Below are 18,319 nucleotides of genomic sequence, written 5' to 3'. Positions count from 1 at the left end.
ACTGTCGGGGCCCAGGTCTGACAGAACCTGTGCAGTATATGACGGTGTTGTTGTAGACCCTCTTTTGTTGGGGCAAGCAACACCAGGTCATCTGTAAACAGCAAACATTTCACTTTCAGTGTTGTGCAATGTGAAACCACAATGTTTTCCCCAGGTTACTGTTAACACAGATACCACGATAATTACTTGGGTCAAATTTGTCTCAGTTTTTATATATTGGAGTGATCAGTCCTTGATTCCAAATGTTGGGGAAAAGACCTGCAGTAAGGGCAACGTTAAGATGTTGTTAGAATAGACAATTTGAATTTGTTGTTTGTATATTTAATAACTTCATTTAATATTCCATCAGCACCACAGGCCTTTTTGGGTTAAAGGGTTTGTAGTTTTTCCAGTAATTCAAGCTCAGCAATTGAAGTATTCAATGGGTTCTGGTATTCTGTGATAGCTGATTCAAGGGATTGCATTTGTCATGTATAGCTTTTTGTTCCGGATTCATTGTTATACTGGTATAAAGATTTGTAAAATGGTTCCTCCATACAGTATATCTCCATTTTGGATAGCTATCTCATCATAGTGTATTTTGTTCAGTGTTTTCCAATTCTTCAAGAAATTACAGAATCTTAAATTTCATTGAGCTGATTTCTGGTATGCTATTCCTTCTTTGTCCTTTGGGTCTATTTGTACTGTTTCAGTGTTTCCCCACAGAGAAGGCGAATATTTTGATTTTCCGGATCTTTCCGGATGTTTTTGGTTGGACACATTTCTCAGTGTTTCTTCGGTTTCTACAGTCATTATCAAACCATTTCTCATTGTTATTAATTATTTGTTTGTATATGTTTTTCTCTTCTAATTCTTTAAGTTAGATAAGGAAGCTGAAAGGTCAAAAACTTTGTTCAGGCTCCGTACTGCCAGATTCACACCTTCACTATTACAGGGAAAACTGTTTGCCATGAAGTTGTCAAGGAGTGATTTAATTAGTTTGCTGCCAATTGCTAATTGGTACATTTCTCTACTGTTTTCATTCCATCTGTAGGGCTGTTCAGTAGCATGTAGTTCATTGGGCTGTGTTGCCTCATGGTTGGGTTCTGCCGTACTCAGATACACTGTGATTTTGCAGTGGTCTGAGAGAGGTCTTGAGGGGCTGATTGTGAACGATATTCGTGGCTTAGGTCTGATATGAAATAGTCTATTGTGCTATAGCCATGAGATGAGCTGTAGGTACACTGTAAAAGAAAAACGAAAACATAACGAAACAGTAAAAAGTCAAAAGCTGTAAAATTACAGTAAAATAACACAGTTTTTAAGAACATAGAAAAACCATGAAAATGCAGTTATTTACATTTGGTAAAATAAAGAATAATATAGTTATAGTTTTACACATATTTAACATTAAAAACCAATTTCAATACACATTTTTGAATGTCAAAATACTACAACTTCTGTGTTAAAATGTAGTCTTAAGATGAGTAAATATCATAAAATTATGATAAAATGTATAGAATTCATCAGTCATTGTATGGCATTTTCCAATCTAAATACTCATTTTTGAGTATCAAAATATTTGTTTTTTCTGCTGTGGAAAGAGTTAATTATCTTGAATGAACTTCCCATTAGAGTCTATGGGGATAACAATCTCTGGGTGCCTGTTCTCCCCTGGTCTCGAGGGAGTGGAGTTGGAGTTGTGCTGTACTGGTGTTGTTCTGGGTGGGGTGAGGTGGGGAGTGGGGGCAGAAGGTTGTGGTTGGGGGGGGCTGGCACACCTCTGCTGTGTGAGGGCAGTGCTCCAAATGGAATCTAACTGCTCCTGGAGCCTGCACACTGCTCTCTCTCTCTCCTGCAGCTCCTGCCTCAGTGCAGTCAGATCACTCTTGTCACTCTCGCTGTCTCTCTGTAAGCTCTCTCATCTGCTCCGTAAGAGCTGCCAGCTCTCTCCCTTGGCTCTCTCTCTCCTGCTGTGTCTCTCTCAGCTGTGCAATGAGGATGCTGCCCTGTTCCCTCCTCATGCGGACCAGGAGCTCCTCTGTGGTGGGAGAGTCAGGCTGTGTTCTGCTCACCTGCTCTCTGAGGTGCACCAGCTCCACCTCCATCCTGAAGAACTGCTCCTTCATTAGGGCCTTGGTGGTGAGGGCCTGGGCCAGTTATGAGCAGGGGGAGGCCAGTCTCCTCCTGCAGGGTCTCCTCATCTCTGGGGCAGCTGGGGGGGGGGTTCCTTTCTCACTCTCTCTGACAGTCCCACTCTTTTCCTGTAATGTTCAGTCCCATCACATACTTTTTGTCGCTGTTTTGTTCAACAGAGAAACATTTTAAATGTTGCTTTCCAATGATGTCAAAATCATAAGCCTTATAAGACAACACATCTTAGTGGGGGAGGAGGTTGTGGAAGAGAAGCTATGGCTGAATGCAGGGTACCACATAAGATTCAAGATTCAAGATTCTTTATTTGTCACCTGCATACAAGTATTCAGTGAAATGCAAAAGTGACAGTGCCACAGAGTAGTGCAAAAATAAGTTTTAAAATAAAATAAAATAAAATAGAAATAATAAAAAATATAAACAGTATGAACAGTATAAGCAGTATAAACAGCGGTGAAGCAATGTACACAATGGAAACAATAAACAATCAACCTGCAAGTTGACAAGTGGACAGAACGTTAGTGGGCATTTTCTTTATTTTATTTGATATAACCTTTATTTATCCAGTGTACCCTGTCCACATATAAATACAATTACAAAACAACACATTGCACACAGTAAACACAGTAAAATACACAATTGGGATAGGTCTAGCTGGAGTCCAAGCTCATACATAGCAGTACACATACAATAGCAACCATCCTCTACAACAACAAACCAATGCAGTTCTCAAATAATTTGCTGTTTTTGTCCTACACACAAAATCATAGAGTGGACAAATCACCACCATAAACAGTTTATGATAAAGGCCCAGGCTGTTTAATTAAACCAATAAATCCAGCAAGGGCAGTAGTTGGACCAACCCTGCTCTCTCTCTTTAGACCTGTATGTCTTCTCTCTCTCTCTCTCTCTCTCTCTCTCTCTCTCTCTCTCTCTCTCTCTCTCTCTCTCTCTCTCTCTCTCTCTCTCTCTCTCTCAACCCCACCACTATGCTCAGCCCAATCCTTTGACCAGCATGCCAACACAAAGCCGAGAATATGTATTATTATCACCACACACTCTGAGATGATTTCATTCATATTTTACCTTGGGCTCAAGGGAAATACATCTGATACAACATGCCTCCATAACAGTACAAGATGATGTTTGTCAAAGAGACAGGCCAGCTGTTGTTCAAATGAAGTAATACGGTTATCATTTACAGTAGCCTACATGTAGCCTTCTGGTACCAAATTGATTTGGGAAGCCTTTCTTCTCATAAGCAAGTGTGCTTATGTTGGTTGAAATTGGAACACTCATGGATTGGATGTGATCTTAAGGATTTAGTATTTATTTGATTAATGGATTTAGCCTTTTTTCTTTACCGTTCTCTGTCGCTAATTTTACCAAAGCCATGCCCTATACATTTCAGCCAAACAAATTAAAATAGCAGGAGCTAGTTTTATCGTAAATGTATACGATTGTAAAGTAAGTTTAGGCCTGGTTATTTTTCTTGTGTAAAAATAAAACAAAAAGAATAGAGATACTGAAATAAACCCTGGCATCTTGTAGCATCATTCTTTAGCACTAGATGGCAGCATTTGATCATGAGGGCGCCAAGCAACAATGCACAGAATATCTCGGTGAATAAAGTTGACTGCAGTATGAGGGGGGGGGAATTTATGCTGCACCATAGGCCTATTCTCAACATTGTCTGTTCACTATCTGTAAATCAGCAGTGGTTGCGAATTCATAAATCAGTTAACTTTATCAGTTTTGAGCACAAATCAAAACCTCTCCCTCTGCATACAAATACATGGCATTCCATCTTGGTCACCTGATCATAACCTGAGTCACGTGATCAGGGCTCCATCCTCGCCATTTTGCAGTCTGAGAGACAGAGGCCACTTTTTATTGCTAAAGGGATAAAGCACTGCTTTTTATGTGTTGAGGCCAAAGATCATTGAAAATTTCCGGATCAGTAAGTACCTAGCTAACCGACACATAAAAGTCGCATGACCCTTTGTCATTTATTAAACGAGAAACCAATTAAATATGTCTTTTACTATGTGTGTTGTGAGAGAGACTCGTGTGTTCTAGCTAGCTTAACCTCAAGCCTCAAGCCAAGTGTGTTATGATGTCTCGCTGTAGCTGTCTCTACAATGTCCTGCCCCTTTTTCTAGAGTTCTTCTCTGTTGTTGTGGACACCATGTTCTCGGTTATACGTTGCCTATGTGTCCTGACATTCAGCAGCTATGCATGCATTTACTCTTTTTCGTTTCGTGAGCGAGCCACCCAGTAGTGTGCGACTCAACTAAGTGAGGGACATCCACGCCCCGCTAGGTGGAATTTTATTTTTAGACCGTTCTTGTAGACTGCAGCCACTAGCACTAGTCATGCACATATCGATGTCCCCTGTTTAGTTTGCTGCCAATTGATCTAACTAGATTAATTCAAATTGGCTAGCGAACATGTTCTCAAAAAAGCTTTATTAAGTCTTTTATTTGATACGACCAATAATATATTGTCATTTGTTGTTATTGTGAAACTTGCTGCTGCGAGTGGAGTTTTATCTGACAAGCAATGTTTCTCACTTGCGGTCATTGCAGTTGTATATTTTGGAGAAGCACTAGGGACACTACTTATAGGCAGTTCAGAGTGAGTACTGAAAAGCAGAAGTCAAAGGATAGGGAACATGGATTGCGGTCAGGAATGAGAAAATGTGGGACTAAATTGCAGAGATACAAGAGTTTGTGTGTTTTACCGCAGAAAGGACTTCCCCTATTGTTTGGAAATTGGTGCAGGTAAAGAAATACTGTGCACATAATTGAGGCTAATCGTTATTGATTTACTTGACTGCATTACCTGAATTAGGAAACGTGTTTTATTTCCAATATAATCTGTGTTTTTCAGGGCAAATAGCCATATGAAAAAGCTACATTTCAAATTCTAGAGTAGAATTGCAAAACCGAGTAGGCCTACTGTATTGTGACACCTGTTGTGCTGTGCACATTGCCCCTGGGGTCATAAACCTCTGTGAGAGGAGGAACAGCTGCTCTTATTCTCTGAACTCAGAGGCTGTGCCCATAAGAAATTCAGTTATTTTTGTGAAGCCCTAAATGATCTACTAATGGATATTCCCACAAAGACAGCCAAATGACATTGTGTCACACCTAGGCTACATATTTTTGTTTACATGTAATACCAAGAATTAGCTACATTATACAATATGGTAGTTTCTCTTAATGCAGACCTGTTTTGCTTTGTGTCCCACAGGTATGGAGGACAGCAGCGGTGTCGCCGCCCTGGTCCCCCACACTGGTCAGCTGGAGACTGTCTACATCGCTAATAGAGCGGCAGCACCTACATCCACCCTCACCGAGGCAGTAGGGGAAGACAGCCAGAAGCAGAAACAGGCCGCAGACTCCCTCATCCAGGTGATAGAAAAGCTCAGCAAGATAGTAGAGAAGCGCCCGCGCCGATGCACCCTGGCTGGGAAGAAGAGGGCCGCCCTCCTGGCCTGTGCCTCTGTGAGAGTCCCAGAGAGCAGGGAGGGGAGCGGCGGAGCCTCCCCCTGCAAGAGGGCTCGGGAATCGGATGAGGAGTTGGAAGAGGAGGAGATCCAGCTTGATAACAGTGTCGCCACTGGGAGCAGTAGAACCATCACCTGTTACCAGTGCAGCCTGTGCAGGTTTCTCTCCCCGACACTGAGCCTCCTGAAGGAGCACCTCCGCCAGCACGATGAGCAGCACAGCGACCTCATCCTCATGTGCTCTGAGTGCCGATTTACCTCCAGCCACCAGGAAGAGCTAGAGGCCCACGTCAGGCTCCACTTAGACATGGGTGACTCCAAAAGGGACCCTGTGTCGACCCGGCAGGCCCACAGCGAGGAGGGGAAAGAGGGGTTAGGAGCAGGGGTTGGCGTGGAGGCGGAGGTATTCAAAACAGCCGTGGACTGTGCTGAAGAAATCCCAGCGAAGAAGAAGTGGTACAGCTATGAGGAGTATGGGATGTACCGCTGTCTGATTTGCAGCTATGTATGTGGGCAACAGCGCATGCTGAAGACACATGCCTGGAAACACGCAGGCCTGGTGGACTGTTCCTACCCTATCTTTGAGGACGAGGTGGTGGCCCCTTGCAGACGAGAGGAACCCGCACCCTCTGTGCCCCCTCCAGTGGGAGAAGAGGAGGCTATCATGGTCCTCAACCCTGGCACAGACAAGTCCCAGACCCTTCACAAGCTTTCCACCTTCAAGATAGAGCTCTGCACCCCAATGGTTGAGAGTGGTAGGGAGCACTTGGCTGAACCAGTCACAGAGGAGATCCCAGTGGAAGGGGCATACCCCACCAAAGATCCTGCCACTGAGGAGTCAATGGTGGAGGTGCAGGTCACCACAGAGGCAGAGACAGAGGTGGAGCTTGAACAGGAGAGCCAGCTTGTGACCAGCACAGACAGCCTCCTGTCATCTGCACAGAAGATCATCAGCTGCAGCCCCAACAGCGCCGGTCATGTCAATGTCATAGTGGAGCGGCTCCCCTGCGCTGAGGAGCCCGTCGCCAGCAAGCCCCTCCTCCTTAGCCCAAATGTGGGCGGGGATAAGAGCCTGCTGTCTGCGGAGGAGGCAGGACATACTGAAACCCAGCCAATCTCAACTTACAAAGAGGAACAGCCAGAGGTAGTCATTGGCTGGAGCAGCATTAGTGAGAGGCAGAGAGAGGCCACCACCACTGCAGAGCCCCACCCAGATGAGAATGTCCCCCCAGCCCGTAGGAGGACCCACTCTGAGTCTCTTAGGCTGCACTCTCTGGCAGCTGAGGCCCTGGTAGCCATGCCTATGAGGACCCCAGAGCTCACCAAGGCCACCATCAAGACTATCGTAGGCCTGGGCGCCCAGAACCCTGACACGGGCCAGCGGCTGTTGGAGATGGCCACAGCTGCAGCAGGAGCAGCAGACAAAGCCCCTTTCACAGTGGGATCTGGGGGGCAGCTGGTTGGCATGGGCAGCGTTGGAGCAACCCTGGTGGACCTGGAGCTGCATGCCCAGTCCAGAGAGGATGTGCTGGCAGAAGGCCCTGCTGCCAAAGCTGGCATCAGCCTGTCTCTTCTGACTGTCATCGAGAGACTCCGAGAACGCTCTGATCAGAACGCCTCTGATGAGGACATTCTTAAGGAGCTGCAGGACAATGCGCAGATTCAGCAGAGTGGAGGAGGAGGAGGAGGAGGGGTGGTGGGCAGTGGGGGTGTGGGAGGCTGTGGAGGGGTGGACCCCACCGGCACACCCCTGGATGGGGGTCTGGTGGACTACATCCCAGGCAGCGACAGGCCCTACCGCTGCCGCCTGTGCCATTACAGCAGTGGGAACAAGGGCTACATCAAGCAGCACCTGCGTGTGCACCGTCAGAGACAGCCCTACCAGTGCCCGATCTGTGAGCACATCGCCCGGGACAGCAAAGACTTGGAGAGTCACATGATCCACCACTGCAAGACCAGGATGTACCACTGCAAGCAGTGCTCCGAGGCCTTCTATTACAAAGTGAGTGTCTAGGAGGCAGAAATTAGGACAGTAAGTCTCAATGTCCCTTGATGGAAATGTATTATTGAAGCAGCCCCCACCCTTCCCTCCTTCTCAAGGGTTGAATTGCTCTCGAGTTTTTATTTCTCGATGACCTAAATTACAACCATTAAGATAAGAAAAGATATGATTGGATAGGATGAACTGATAGTGAGAGTGGGATGAATGTTTCTGTGCTGCAGGACAGTCTTGGTGCAGTGCAGTAGAAGTTAAATGTGATGCCAGGGAGAGAGCGAACTCTCTTGTTCTGCAGAGATCCTTAAGTCTATCACATCCTCTGGGCTTGGGAGTTAGCCTAAAGATTCTAATCGCGGAAAGGTGAGGTTGCCCAGTACGCCTCTCCCAGCCTCCGAGGTTATATTAATAAATAGTGTGTTTAATGTTGGTTGATTGGTTGGTTTTTTATTAATATTCGATAACAGAGTCAGCTGAGGAATCATGAGAGAGACCAGCACGGCATCGGCGACACCACAGCAACGCTCACCCCCGTCACTGAAACCACGGCAACCATTGAAGAATCGGAGAAGATGACGGATGAGGGTGAGAAGCGTGTGATGTGATCCCTTCACAGTACAGCCACAGTCCCACACTCCCAACGAATGAATGAGTGTTCTCTCCTTTTCCTCCTCTCGTCCCCAGTACCACATCCTCTGTCATTTTCAGACCATGGTGTGAGGCAGTTGGGTACATTGGTAATGCCTTATACAACCAAGATAACCATGTGTAGGGGTTGTACGATATACGACTGATGGCTACTGTAAGTAAAGGCATCACCTCCTATGTCCATTATGTGTAAGAGATGTGTGCTTTTCTCCACTCTCAGATCACACCAGCTTGCAGAAAGTGTACAAATGTGATGTGTGTGACTACACCAGTTCGACATATGTTGGTGTGCGGAACCATCGGAGGATCCACAATTCTGACAAGCCTTACAGGTGTGTGTTTTGCCCTGCTGACGAGGCTAGAAGTGTTGTTTGTCTAATCTAACATAAAAGCCTATATAATTAGGAATCTGTATTCACTTGGAAGATGGAGGAGGGTTACCAAAGAGGCAGATTTTTCTGGATATTACCATCTTCCCATCCAATCAATCCTATATTCTGTACTTCGCAACATAGAATATGTAAGTGTCAAAATAAAGTTATCCAGCAGGGGGCAGGAGATTCTAAGTAAGGCTCAGCCATTGACTGCAGCTGGAGTATTTCACACAGCAGCACCCATGTTAAAGAATATGCCCAGTGTTGTTAGTGTACACACTCTTGAAAGGGTGACAAATGTCTGAATGGTGGATCTGATTCTCTACAGCCACACTCACAATCACACATCTTATTCGTTTGATGTTTCCGTCCCCAGACCCTCGATAGAGCCCTTTCATGCAGGGAAAGTGCCTTATTTATGCCGCTACGCTTTGGTGTCCCAAACCTACTTCAAACAGTTCCACAGAGAAACGCCTCTCTTTTAGCTAAGCCATGTTATCCATTTCAGAAACAGTGCATTGCATCTCTGAGCATAGCGCTGCTGGCCATGCTTTGAGCTTAACCTCACAACAAAATAGCCTTCAAGGCAACGATATGGCCCTCTAGTTTTCTCATCCCAGCCGAAATCAAGAGTAGTTAGAGCATAAACAGCTGACCACAACATAAACTGCCAATCTAGAAAACTGTTTCCCCCCTTCCCTCCCTGGTACTGTAGGTGCTGCAGCTGTGACTTTGCCACCACCAACATGAACAGCCTGAAGAGCCACATGAGGAGACACCCACAGGAGCATCAAGCTGTGCAGCTGCTGGAACAGTACAGGTGAGAACCAGGCTGTGTAGTTACTACAGCAGTACAGGTGAGAACCAGGCTGTGCAGCTGCTGGAGCAGTACAGGTGAGAACCAGGCTGTGTAGTTACTGGAGCAGTACAGGTGAGAACCAGGCTGTGTAGTTACTACAGCAGTACAGGTGAGAACCAGGCTGTGCAGCTGCTGGAGCAGTACAGGTAAGAACCAGGCTGTGTAGTTACTGGAGCAGTACAGGTGAGAACCAGGCTGTGTAGTTACTACAGCAGTACAGGTGAGAACCAGGCTGTGTAGTTACTGGAGCAGTATAGGTGAGAACCAGGCTGTGCAGCTGCTGGAGCAGTACAGGTGAGAACCAGGCTGTGTAGTTACTGGAGCAGTACAGGTGAGAACCAGGCTGTGTAGTTACTACAGCAGTACAGGTGAGAACCAGGCTGTGCAGCTGCTGGAGCAGTACAGGTGAGAACCAGGCTGTGTAGTTACTGGAGCAGTACAGGTGAGAACCAGGCTGTGTAGTTACTACAGCAGTACAGGTGAGAACCAGGCTGTGTAGTTACTGGAGCAGTATAGGTGAGAACCAGGCTGTGCAGCTGCTGGAGCAGTACAGGTGAGAACCAGGCTGTGTAGTTACTGGAGCAGTACAGGTGAGAACCAGGCTGTGTAGTTACTACAGCAGTACAGGTGAGAACCAGGCTGTGTAGTTACTGGAGCAGTACAGGTGAGAACCAGGCTGTGTAGTTACTACAGCAGTACAGGTTAGAACCAGGCTGTGAGGTACCAGTGAGGTAAACCAGTGAGGGGAGACCTAGGGAGGGTGAGAGAAAAAAAGGTTTGTGTGTGTAAACAGTGTAAAGTGTGTAGAATGTATATGGGGAGGAAGTATTTGTAAGAAAGCCCCCTCTGTTGGACCACCATTAAAAGAGTTTGAGCATATTGTTGGAAAATGTAGGTATTGTGGTGTAGAGCCTAGAGCTGTATGAGTATAGTTGGAGGGATCGTAGTATATAAAGCACTTCAGATAAGCATTATCAGTGAGCGTGTCTGTTACTGGGTCTCTCCCTCAGGAGTCTTTAGTGAAGCGGATTCCTTTTGATATAATAGAGTTAAGGGGATTAAAGGAACCCCAACCGGCATATTAATTCAGCTGAGACTTGATCCCTCTCTCCTACTCCCTCTCTCTCCTTCGCTCTCGCTCTTTGTGTTTCTTTAACTCTCCCCTTCCCTCTCTCACACTTGCCCTTCCGTCCTTTCAGGTGTTCCCTCTGTGGCTATGTGTGCAGTCACCCTCCGTCCCTCAAGTCTCATATGTGGAAGCACGCTGGCGACCAGAACTACAACTACGAGCAAGTGAACAAGGCCATCAACGAGGCCATCTCCCAGAGCAGCCGGTGAGTGGGAGGACCTTGAACATTGTAGGTTTTAACAACCTGTTGTTGTTTTTTTCATCTGAAGAACCATGAGCCAAACTGCAGTCTGTAAGCCACTGAATGCATTGTCTAGCCACGCACGAACAGGAATTGCATGGATCATGTTTTTGTCTTGAAAGTGGGTCTCTCTGTCTCTCTCTCCCCTTCCCTCCCCCTCTCTAGTTCCCCGTGTGCCCCTCAGAAGGTGTCAGCGGTGGTGGAGGCAGTGACAGAGCGGTCAGGTTCTAGTGTGGCGGTCAGTGGGAAGGAGGATGAGAAGGCCCAGGCAGCAGACCCAGCTGCAGCGCCCCCAGCAGCAGGCCTCTCTAGTGTGGGGATGGGAGCTGGGGGCTCAGGGGCTCCCTCTGCAGAGCTCCTTCAGTGGTCCTCCAGAGACCAACCCAGCGACATCACCCCCAGCCCCCCGGAGAAAGAGGGGGTCCAACCCCCCCGCGGCCCTGGCATGGAGTACTGCATGCTGCTCTTCTGCTGCTGCATCTGTGGCTTCGAGTCCACCAGCAAGGAGAGACTGATGGAGCACATGAAGGAGCACGAGGGAGACATCATCAGCATCATCCTCAACAAGGAGCAGCAGGTAGCCCAGCCAGCTGAGGGCAGCACTGCGCAGTGAGATCCCCCCCCACCCCCCTCTGTCCCATGCCCTATACCCCATGCCCTGTACCCCAACAATGAGCCAGTACCAGCCTCCCCCCCTCAAAATGTACCAGACTCAACAGGGAAAAACACCAAGCATATCCTTTTCCCTTTCTTAACTGTTGTGGATCTTATGGTGAAAATAGTTGCAGGATGTGTATCTAGTTGGACTTTAAGACTTTTAACACAAGCAAACCCCACTGTAAGGAAAACATTTTGCACTTACCACAGTTCAGACACATCTAATACCTCAGCAACCACACATTTCCATAATTAGAAATGGACATCAGTCTGTTTTTATTCAACCAATTACATTTTATTGATCACAAGGCAGCTTCTGTATTGAAATACTGTAATATTATTTAATATATTTAATCCTTCACATTTTATAGGTAAGGTGTCACAGATGTTACCTAGATGCTCTTTGTGTGAATCACTGTTTAAATTTGGGTTCATATTTATCAATTTAAATGCATGTTGATTTCCGTTATGTCCATAGAAAGGGGCAAATCCTTTTTTTATTTGTTTATGTCGCTGTTTGATGCTATCTTGACCTAGCACCTCCTAGCAAGTCAACAGGTCACTTCAGGAATGTATCCTGAGGATATAAGATAGGCTGTTAAGATGATGATGATGTTGTTGTTAAAAGCATCCACCACAACAATTCACACAGCATTCTCCAAGTAATTGGACCAAAGTGTAATTTACTGAGGTACAAGGCAATGGAGGCAAAAAAGTTAATTATAAAGGGATGATGAATGAATCAATTATGGTGCATAATATGGTGTGTTGGTTGTAATGATACACCATCTTGTGGAGCGATCATAATGGACTGACTATCGCTGAAGTGATTGCAGCCAACGTACAACTGTTTTTAGTTTGTATAGTTACTTTAGTGAGTATTACTGTTCTGATTATCATAATCATATATTTTTTTTGTTTCATGTTTTAAGTAATTGCCAAGTTTATCATGTTAAGCAACTTCCAAAGTCTCTTCATAGGTCTTGTAGACATTAGCCTAATGGCTATTGTTGTAGCTAGGAGAAATGAATATCCTGGTGCAGGTCTTAGTGATATAAGGATATATGTATGTACTGGTTCACTAGAGTTTCTCCTCACTGCTGTATCCACCTAGCTGTTGATAGGAACAGCTTTTCAAACAGCATAGACTAACATTGAATAGGATTTCTTCGTTTGATTGGACGGCTACCTCTGCTCTAAGTGTTTCCAAACTTCACTCACCTTTCCGTTCGGCTCTGCACACTAAGCCTGCTTGGTATGCAGAACATTTACCCGGCGAGTCATTTGCATGCTACTGTTTTTATGTCGACAGATAGAAGTATGAATTATGATCAAATTAAATATCCATAATTCATTAGATTTTTGGATTGCGTTTGTGTAGCTCAATGTATCAAAGAAATTAAATCTTTATCTCCGCCACGCTGAAATTCTCATTATCATACCAGATTATTATTGTCTCATGTTAATTTACAATTCAAAGTACGAGTGTCAGGAAGACCATGACACAGTCTGCATTTAAACTGCACTTCATCCCACCCCCCACCCGATTTACATAGTATGCATTCAAATGAGAGAATCCGGGAGAATTAAAGCATGACACAATCAACCAGAACCTCAAGCTGACGATAGGCCACTTTCGCTGTTCAAGCCATCAAAGTTTATGACAGTACAACTTAAAATTATTCTATTCTATTAGAGGATGTAGTATAATGCAGCTCCTTATCTTGGTGTAGGTGACGATGCATGTATTTTCTTACCTTGGCAGTCCTATGTACTACGGGCCTTACTCAGAATTGAGCTATGGCTTTTGGTCCAATGTGGAAAATGTTTTGGATGTTGTTGGATCACCTTTCTTGTGGATAAGCTACAGGGTAATTATATTTATATTTTGACATGAATTTGCCTAAAACGAGTGGGTCAGGTTATTGTGGGCTTTGCTTTATTGTTTGTTCAATATTTATACGTCACACATAGAAACCTTAGACATGTTCACCACATGTCACCATTAACTAGTAGAGGAGCAAAACATTGTGTCATGTGGTCCTCAGTGACATTAGATCAGACCATGTGTAAGATCTGCACATGTACAGCTTTTCTATGCCTGTACAGCATGTTTGCCCTGCCTGTGTTGGCTAGGCCTACATTGTGTAATCAAAGAGGGTTCACCATCCTTTACTTTTACTTACTTTATACTCTGATTTCATACTCATTTCCTAATATCCCTTGTTATCCTTCTATTGGTTTGGGTGAATCAAAATGTGAATTCTGAGATGGATTATGTGTAAATGTCCTTTGTACAGCTAACCAACCCCCCCTCCCCAAGTCTCAATCCATTAGTAATCACCAAAAGGTGCCATATGATGGACAACCATCAGTCACAAGTCCATAGATACTAGATTGTCAAAGATGGAGTACTGTGTCATTACTGGATGTTTGTTGATCGTGTCCACTTCTGTGCCTTTAATTTCTGCAGCTCATATAAGAGTCTCAATTAGTACTGTGTGTTATAGCCTGTCTGTCAGAAGGTGCTTTTATCGATAACCCCCATCAGTTCCAAATGACCCTCCAAGGAGATCATGGGCCTTATTATTCTGTCAAAGCTGAATTTAACCCCTCTGAACCTTCATAACACACCTTCCTCTGTTCTGTGATATATCCAAACACTTGGTACTGTAATACTGTATGGGGTTTGAATATAACTAGTTGAAAATACTGTAGTACTGTATTGCAAAACTGACATTTTTTTAATAATCTATTTTTTAAAATATCTTCTAAAAACTCTATGACAAATCTATGAAAAAGACGAGCAAATTTGGGTCATTTTTAGGTAAAAATGTGGGGGGAAAATGGGTGTGTTTTTTGATTTCCTGTACTGTGTTTGAGGGAACTGTTTGTTGAACTCAATGAAGCACACTGAGCTGCATGCATTTATGCCAAAGGAGTGGAGTTGATTGCCGTTTATGCTGTTCTGTGCTTCTATTTTTCTTTCCCTTTTTTTTGTAACTTCAAGTTCATTGTGGAACGGCCTCCCGGGCCACCGAGTGGTACTTGATTTCTGTTTATTTATTTTGCGCATCATAGAGGCAGTATTATGTCATGACTTTGCCAGTGTATTTTTGGTAATAAAGACTTTGAGGAAAAAACTACAGTTCTTCTTTAGAATATACATTTGTTGATATTAGAATGATAAATTATGTTCAGTGCTGCAGTCCAGTATGTACAGTATTTATAATTATCCCTTAGGTCTAAGCCTGTTTTGGTCCATTAATGTTTCCATTCATTCCCCTTTTAAATGCATGTATCATGACATTGTAGTAACAATGCGACATATCGTGTTTGTGATTATCTGATAAAGGTCACTTAAGATGGGGTTTAGTGTAGTTCAGGGCTGCAGTCCAGTGTGTATTCAGCCATTTCTTTCAATAGCACAGTCACACACATTAAGTTGGGGTTTTTCCAAACTAATTCAGTCAAGATAATTGGGTGTATCAGGAGAAGTGCAGCTCGTTTGGAACAAGAGCTCCCTCCCTGAACTCCCTCTCCCTTGGACAAAGACGGACTTGCTCTCCCGCTGGTGTAATTTATCATTTAACTGGAAACTGTCTTGCATAGTTCCAATCCAAATCTGCCCCTGCAGCAGGCTGATAAACAAAGGTAGTCTGCCAGCTAGCACCAAAGGACCTGTTAGATCTATGGCAACTTCCAAGCAAGGTATTGAAAAGAGAGAAGGCTATCTACATCAGTTACTTTGTTCATTCCAGATTTACTTCTGAGTATAAGTCAGTGAAGACAGAACCATGGCCAGAAATTAGCAATGTGGTGATTTGCAAGTGAGCTCAATGAAATCCTGCCAAAATGGACACAAAGCAAATCAAATTGTAGACGGTAAGAGCAAATGGATCTGGAAATTAATTGAAATCAATACGGGTATGTCATAAACTGTATGCAGTAGGGAAGCCTTCTTTTCAAATGGTTTTAAGTTCCTCTGAAGTGCAGTAACCCTGGGCTGGGAGTGCAGTGATAAGCGGAGTGGATTCTCCTCATTGGCAATAAGAATGTCTGCTTCTATAATCCCTTCATTTCACATGAAACTCTGACCGCCTCTTAGAGCAGAGCTAAGAAAAATAATTTCACCAATTCACTCTGTTACAAGATCAAGTTTTTCACCTAAACCTTTTGAAGGGGCCCCATGAAAGTGGAGATCAAGGCAAATTGAAAAAAAAAAAATTAAGAAAAGGACTCACAAGTGACTCTCATGGCCTTAACACTTGTGTAACAGTTAATTCCCACATTTTCTATAGCTCTAAAAACCCTGTTTTGTGTTCAAGTCAGTAAAAAAAACAAAAAAACATCACAAATAATTTTATATCCCGGGCTTAAGAATTCCGATTGGGTCTTCTGGGAACGATGGAGGCTTAACTTAAATAGGCCATGGCCTCTCACTTGCAGTCTCTTGCGTCTCGGACCTAACTTCACTGGGATGACATGGGTTGGGAAATTGAGAGGAGTGGGAGCGAGGGAGAGAGTCGGCAACCTACTTTTCCTTTGTGCTTATCAAGAAATAACCCAAGACAAACAAGCACCTTCCAAGGAAAATAAAGAGCGAACCATTAAACATTTACGCTTTTCTTCCCCCATAATCCTCCACTCCTACAAGCCGCCTGCCAATTTATTTTCTTAAATCTCTTTGATAATCTTCAACCCTTTCATGTCAGCAGCTGTACTGCACTCTTTTTCCATCTGAATGCCCAGAGATTTATATCGTGTCCTGTTAAATTTCTGATATAAAAAAGAAATTCAATAGACTACGTACAATGTCATGCTTTAGTTTGGACTTTTTCCATTATTAGAGTAACTGAACTTAAATCGTTAAGAATTGATGTGACGATGATGAATTATGAAGTGGTCATTTCTTTCTGATTGATGTGACAGTGGAGATTTTTGGGCTGTCTGATGAAATTAAGAACCAGGTCGAAGAGACTGCACTGAGGTTTATGAGAAATTAATTTGAAACCATGGTGACAGTATTAATTTTCTATATGAATGTGACACAGATTTTTTTTTTTTTAATGAGAAATGGTGTTTTAAAAAGACACTGGTGTTGAATAATAAGTTCTGAACATGGCACTAGGACTGACTGACTGACTGACTGACAGTAGAACAGGAGCCCCCTGTTTCTGTAGTGTGAGGCAGCTTGATGTACACCCCCTGTAGTGTCTAGTCTGTCACAAACCCCAAAATTATAGTTTTAACCATGTTTTAAAGCTATACAGTGTTTACAATTACATTGTTTACAAACAATGGAGTAAAACATGCTTATATGTTGGGTTCTTATGGGGAAGACAGTTGAACTAAGGTAATGAGGCATTTATCAATTAGATTATTCAAGATTCAATGGCTATATACTGTATCATGAATTTGAATGAAGTCCAAAAATGGATGTACCAATCCCAAAATTACCTCTTTAAAGAAGACTTGACCCATGTTTAGAATGAGCAAGGGCAGTTTCCTAATTTTCTCATCATGACTCCCACCATCCCTTGAGGCAAACATTGCACCAGTAAACATACACTCTAACCATCCCTGTTCACAGAGCTACACTCCCTAATGTTACAAAGACAGTTCAATCCATTCTGATCAAGTAGTGCAAGTTTTTGGATATTTGTGAGTGTGGAATATCTATAAGATTATATGAATTAGTATTTGATGATGGTGTGTGTGTGTGTGTGTGTGTGTGTGTGTGTGTGTGTGTGTGTGTGTGTGTGTGTGTGTGTGTGTGTGTGTGTGTGTGTGTGTGTGTGTACTGTATACTGTATACTAGGCTACAGGACATCATAAAAGAAGTGTCCTACTGGTATTTCAATAGAATTAACTAGAAATTCGTACAATTATTTGATTATCAGTTTTATGATTAGACTATTATATTATCAAATTAGGATTAAGAAACATATTATGTGATCCAAGAATTCAATTTATGTCGATTGGTGACAATTTTTCAGGTAGACTATCTGTTGCATGCAGGTGTCCCTGAGCGAAGAGAGAATAGCGGTCCCTCAGTTTTCATCATGCTTCCCCGAAATTTGACAGGACATGTTACTTTGTAGTCTACTTAGTCTTCGTGTAATGTACGGTTTGTAATATTGACATACAAGTGAATAATCAATCTGTGACGGCGACGTGGAAGTTTGCTACTGTGTGCTTAGTACAACATTAACACGTTGCCCAATGTAGAGTTTAAAATGCAGTAAGGGGTTGTAATTCGCTTGCTTTGTGTATCCTCCATAACCACGCCGCGTATGAAAATTGGTTACATTGTTTCAAATCTGCATCCGACTAGAGGCTGTATGTATCGCCGAGTCCGTGGTAGGAAAGAGGAGAAGGGAGACCATTGGACATCGATAGCGTGCTGCAAGCGCTGTTGAGGAGGGTGAGGCTTAAATGTATGAACAAGTGTAATCAAATCCGTTTTTGTTGCTATCTAAACCGACATTCATAATCGAGCGAGTCTGAAATCGATGCTGTCCGTTCGAGGCGACCGAGATTAGCGAGTGATGGGATCTGAGATTTCATGACATTCAAGCAGCGGCGTGAGTAGGAAATGCCGCTGCAAAAACAGGCCTGTGAATGAATGAAAAGAGACAATGAATGAAACTAGACTGTGTCGTTGTGTGCGGTTTGTCTCGGGTTACCATAATATGCGTCTGTGTATTTGCTGTTTTCCCCCCCGTGAAACTCCAAAGGGTTTCGGGAGCATCTAGGATGAACTCGAGA

General features: G+C 43.8%; 1 protein-coding gene across 1 annotated transcript; it reads left to right on the top strand.

Moving 5' to 3' along the window:
* Positions 1 to 4,016: 4,016 nt before the first annotated feature.
* Positions 4,017 to 14,680, top strand: znf507 (zinc finger protein 507). The gene is made up of 7 exons (XM_083697242.1): positions 4,017 to 4,093; positions 5,389 to 7,646; positions 8,108 to 8,225; positions 8,509 to 8,620; positions 9,378 to 9,482; positions 10,721 to 10,855; positions 11,057 to 14,680. The coding sequence occupies exons 2-7, from the start codon at positions 5,391 to 5,393 to the stop codon at positions 11,502 to 11,504; spliced, it is 3,174 nt and encodes a 1,057-aa protein (XP_083553368.1). The 5' UTR covers positions 4,017 to 4,093; positions 5,389 to 5,390; the 3' UTR covers positions 11,505 to 14,680.
* The last annotated feature ends 3,639 nt before the right edge of the window (positions 14,681 to 18,319 follow it).

Source organism: Argentina silus (assembly GCF_951799395.1).
Source record: "Argentina silus genome assembly, chromosome: 2".
Taxonomy (NCBI): Eukaryota; Metazoa; Chordata; class Actinopteri; order Argentiniformes; family Argentinidae; genus Argentina; species Argentina silus.
This window is presented reverse-complemented; position numbering and strand designations above follow the sequence as displayed.

Bases quoted from the DNA above. Each gene is read 5' to 3' on its own strand.
- znf507 (XM_083697242.1), top strand. From the start codon at position 5,391: ATGGAGGACAGCAGCGGTGTCGCCGCCCTGGTCCCCCACACTGGTCAG. The intron at 7,647-8,107 runs GTGAGTGTCTAG...ATTCGATAACAG, and splicing joins CCGAGGCCTTCTATTACAAA to AGTCAGCTGAGGAATCATGA. The intron at 8,621-9,377 runs GTGTGTGTTTTG...CTGGTACTGTAG, and splicing joins AATTCTGACAAGCCTTACAG to GTGCTGCAGCTGTGACTTTG.